Source organism: Lactuca virosa, chromosome 8 (genome assembly GCF_052849685.1).
Source record: "Lactuca virosa cultivar CGN04683 chromosome 8, Lactuca_virosa_CGN04683_v6, whole genome shotgun sequence".
NCBI classification, from domain to species: domain Eukaryota; kingdom Viridiplantae; phylum Streptophyta; class Magnoliopsida; order Asterales; family Asteraceae; genus Lactuca; species Lactuca virosa.
In genome coordinates this window covers 236,710,646-236,715,012 of record NC_136433.1, presented here as the reverse complement: position 1 = coordinate 236,715,012, position 4,367 = coordinate 236,710,646, and the positions used below count along the sequence as shown (strand labels likewise).

Sequence of the window (4,367 nt, the reverse complement as noted above, 5' to 3'; positions counted from 1 at the left end):
GGAAGGGGGTAAGGGTAAGGGACAGTGGCGGACCTTAGTGGAGCCCGGGGGGTCCCTGGCCACTGCTCCGATTCCGGCACGTAGTGTAAATTTTTTTTTTATGTTTTTTTTTATATTTTTTTTATTAGGTGCACCGGCTTAAAATACGAGTGACACTACTAATTTAGATTTATTTGGAAAAAAAAATTAGTGTCACCCCTACTAAAACGTTCTACGACCGCCACTGATAAGGGATAAGTCGCCACTGATAAGGGATAAGTGTTTTCACGCCTACACGTTGAAGGATAATGTTATGAAATGTAGGGTATTTTTTAATTAGTAAAATACTATTTTCACATAAAAATATACATAAAGATTAATAAAAATTTCAATCAAAAGTATAATAGTACCAACCATACATGAAATGAAACCAACCAAATAGACCAAATGCATGTCTGCATAGACGTTTTAATAGTTATAGTGAATACTGATTTGTCTAAAACAAAAATTGAATCCCAAAACGACATATATCGATTGGCATACGATCCGGTTCAATTTGGTTCGGTTAAATGGTCCACATTGCTTGCCCCGGTGGAAGTCCTAGTTTACACTTTACACACAAATTGCCAATTTGGTATTAGGAATTTAGGATCCGGTTGAATGGATCCGAACCCGGTTTATGAAGTTTGTTGAAAAGAGCAATGGGCCTTTGCGGGCTCACCGGAAACTTCAAACCCGGTACAAGTTTGGTCAGAATTCACGATCGCTTATGACAAAATCCACAATCCCCTTCGGATAATCGTTATCTATAGTAGCTATACCTGCAGTCTGGTCTGTAGATGATGAAAATGGCGACCCTCGCCGGAATCGGGATCGGCTGTGGGACTCGAGTGGTCGTCCCGGAAGTTTTCCCTCAATCAAAGTTCATACTCCGTCCTTTGTTACAAACCCGTAAAACCAGCAACACTTTTATCAGCATCTCCCTTGTTACAAAACGAAGTTTCTCAATCTCCGCGTCAGTTTCAGACGATAGCAATAGCTTCAACGACCGACAAGTCCGCGTCCGTTTCGCCCCTTCCCCCACCGGTAATCTTCACGTCGGTGGCGCCAGAACTGCTCTTTTCAACTACCTTTACGCTAGGTCGGTTGCTTTCTCCTTAATTTGATAAGAAGGTTCTATACTTCTATAACGAAGATTTCGAATCGGAACAGGTCTAAAGGCGGGAAGTTTGTACTGAGAATAGAGGACACGGACCTGGAGAGATCAACCAAGGAATCGGAAGAAGCTGTGTTGCGAGACCTCTCGTGGCTGGGCCTTGCTTGGGATGAAGGTTGGAGAACCCCTCCCATTCTATATGTCCCGAAATTAGAGTCAGTTTCAAATGGATCAAGTTTTAGCTTCAAAATCTGTATGAATTGTCATGGTTACGGACAAAAATCAACAAAAATGTCATGCGATTAGAAGATTCATATAAAAACTGAACTCTATTGGAAATTCTTTGAACTTTGTTTCAACATTTGCTGTTGATCATATAGGCCCTGGAGTTGGTGGTGATTATGGTCCATATAGGCAATCAGAAAGGAATGATTTGTACAAACAATACGCTGAGAAGCTTCTACAATCTGGTGAAGTTTATCGTTGCTTTTGCTCAAATGAGGTAAGTGCCCTTGAACTTGAGAGACATGTGTATGATGGATGTGAATCTTGAACTTTGTCATATTTATTGATGTGCACTGCTGCCACTGAAAGAAACTTATCCTTTTCCAATCTGCAATCTTATTTTTCACTTTGTCTTCTTTCTTCATGTTACAATAATGAACTGTAGAAGTGACATGTGGTAGATATTGCAAGGAATTATAACATCTGCCTATGCAACCCCTTAAAATCAAGACACTAAAACATGAATTTTGTGAATGGATTATCTTTGATTCAAATTATACTGCATGTCCTTTCTATATGGTGATATGTTGATTTTTATCCTGTTAAACCTTTTAGGAACTTGAACAAATGAAAGAAATTGCAAAGGAAAAACAACTACCTCCTGTATACAGTGGAAAGTGGGCCCATGCTACAGATGAAGAAGTTCAACAAGAGTTATCAAAAGGAACTCCATATACTTACAGATTCCGTGTCCCTAAAGAAGGGAGTTTAACAATTAACGACTTGATTAGAGGAGAGGTAATTAATTTTTATACAAAAATTAATTTAATAACTTATTAGACATTAAAAATTTGATATTGTTTAATGATGTTGTGTAAAGGTTAGCTGGAATCTAGACACACTTGGTGATTTTGTAATTATGAGAAGTAATGGACAACCAGTTTATAATTTTTGTGTCACTGTTGATGATGCCACCATGGCAATAACACATGTTATAAGGTAAATCACTAAATCTATATATTATTATATATCTAATATTATTATTATATGATTATATTATATAATTTATATTACAGTATTGTATTAAACACTTGTGCTTTTCAGGGCAGAAGAACACTTACCTAATACACTAAGGCAAGCATTGATATATAAGGTAGTTTTATTTTAATATTAATAAAAATTTGATATGATGAAATTATTAATCTTTTCTTTTGTTGTTTTTTCTCATAGGCTCTAGGGTTTCCAATGCCTTCTTTTGCACACGTGTCATTGATTCTTGCCCCTGATCGAAGCAAACTGTCGAAAAGACATGGTGCAACTTCAGTAGGACAGGTACAAATGACCATTTTACCCTTGTATCTAGAAGTGATGATGAGTATTAACTTTTTGAGATTGACAGTATAGGGAAATGGGGTATTTACCTCAGTCAATTGTGAATTATTTAGCATTGTTGGGTTGGAGTGATGGGACTAATGATGAATTTTTTACCCTTGAGCAACTAGGTTAGTTCATGTAATGTAATCTTGTGTTATATGCACATAATACGCCCTTTTTCGTCTTTTTAAATAAATGTATTTCTTTTTTGTGCTACAGTTGAAAAATTCTCGATTAATCGTGTCAACAAAAGTGGAGCCATATTTGATTCAACCAAATTGAGGTAATGCAAATAATTCATTGTATTATTAATTTTCATCATTCGCCTTTTATAACTTTTGTATTTAAAAAAATAAATAAAGATGGATGAATGGGTTGCATTTAAAAGCTCTTCCTATGGAAGAGTTGATAAAGACAGTTGGTGATCAATGGAAGAACTCTGGCATCCTTAAAGAGTCAGAAGGAATCTTTATAGAAGTAAGAATATATTATATTATATTATATTATATTCTGAAATTAAAATTGGAGTTACAATTTATAGTTTTTTTGTATACAGGATGCTTATAAGCTTCTAGAAGGTGGGATTGATGTGATAACAGATGCAGAAAAGTTACTTTCGGATTTACTATCGTATCCTTTTCATGATACTCTATCAAGGTATAAAATAAAATAATGCAAATTTTATGTAAAAATTTATTACTCTAAAATTGAAATTGTATTGTTTTTTTTTTCTAGTTCTGAAGGTAGAGAGATGTTGGAAGAAGGGCTTATAATGGTTGCAGAAAGCTTGTTAGCTGCATATGATAATGGGGAGTTTATGAGTGCACTTGAAGAAGGAAAATCCGGGTGGCAGAAATGGGTGAAAGCTTTTGGGAAATCATTAAAACGAAAGGTTAGTCTATAATTATAATTTATAAAAAAAAATGGATATTTTTTTTATCGTATATAATATAATGATGTAATATTTATAATGTGAGTGATGATAGGGGAAATCACTGTTCATGCCTTTGAGAGTTTTGCTGACTGGAAAGCTGCATGGGCCTGACATGGGAGAGAGCATAGTTTTGATTCATAGAGCTGGGACCAATGAGATTGTGACACCTCAGGTTGGGTTTGTTACACTGGAACAACGCTTGAAATCATTGAGAGAAGTTGATTGGGAAGCTTTTAGAAAGGTGGATGAGCCTGCTACTGTTGCTTCTCATTGATTATATGTTTTTTGTTGGGTTTGATTTTTTTCAACAAGTAATTCAGATTTTGTAGCTTAATAGGTCTATTATTGTATGTTCTTGTTGAGTTGCTTGCACTTTGCTAATAGTGGAAAAACATGAATACTCATGATATTGATATTGATATTCCTTTAATTTCCATTAACAGTGGCACTTGTTTTTATATGGATTATGTAATTATTGATATTGATACATCTTTAATTTCCAGATTCCTAATCATGTGCCTCTAAAAGAAGCTGCTCATACATAATAGTTTTATGGACGTGTATGTCATCATATCATATCCTCCAACTACAACCATTATGCTGCTATTGTTAACTAGATGTTCAGACATACAAGAACTTGTAAATGGCTTCATGTTTCTTTTCTAAAATTAATTAACGGTCTTCTGGTATGAAAAAATG

At 35.1% G+C, this 4,367-nt stretch overlaps 1 protein-coding gene across 1 annotated transcript; it reads left to right on the top strand.

The window, feature by feature from the left end:
- The first annotated feature begins 713 nt into the window (after positions 1-713).
- On the top strand, positions 714-4,108 carry ERS (glutamate tRNA synthetase). The gene is made up of 13 exons (XM_079067343.1): positions 714-1,120; positions 1,192-1,310; positions 1,516-1,637; positions 1,976-2,158; positions 2,241-2,359; positions 2,465-2,513; positions 2,591-2,692; positions 2,760-2,862; positions 2,954-3,017; positions 3,097-3,211; positions 3,291-3,391; positions 3,470-3,626; positions 3,721-4,108. Exons 1-13 carry the CDS (start codon positions 819-821, stop codon positions 3,940-3,942), a joined length of 1,758 nt encoding a protein of 585 aa, XP_078923469.1. The 5' UTR covers positions 714-818; the 3' UTR covers positions 3,943-4,108.
- The last annotated feature ends 259 nt before the right edge of the window (positions 4,109-4,367 follow it).

What these genes read in the sequence shown, in the direction of transcription:
- ERS (XM_079067343.1), top strand. Translation starts at nt 819, where the DNA reads ATGATGAAAATGGCGACCCTCGCCGGAATCGGGATCGGCTGTGGGACT. An exon ending in TTTGATTCAACCAAATTGAG is followed by an intron (nt 3,018 to 3,096) that starts GTAATGCAAATA and finishes AAATAAATAAAG; the next exon opens with ATGGATGAATGGGTTGCATT. An exon ending in TTTCATGATACTCTATCAAG is followed by an intron (nt 3,392 to 3,469) that starts GTATAAAATAAA and finishes TTTTTTTTCTAG; the next exon opens with TTCTGAAGGTAGAGAGATGT.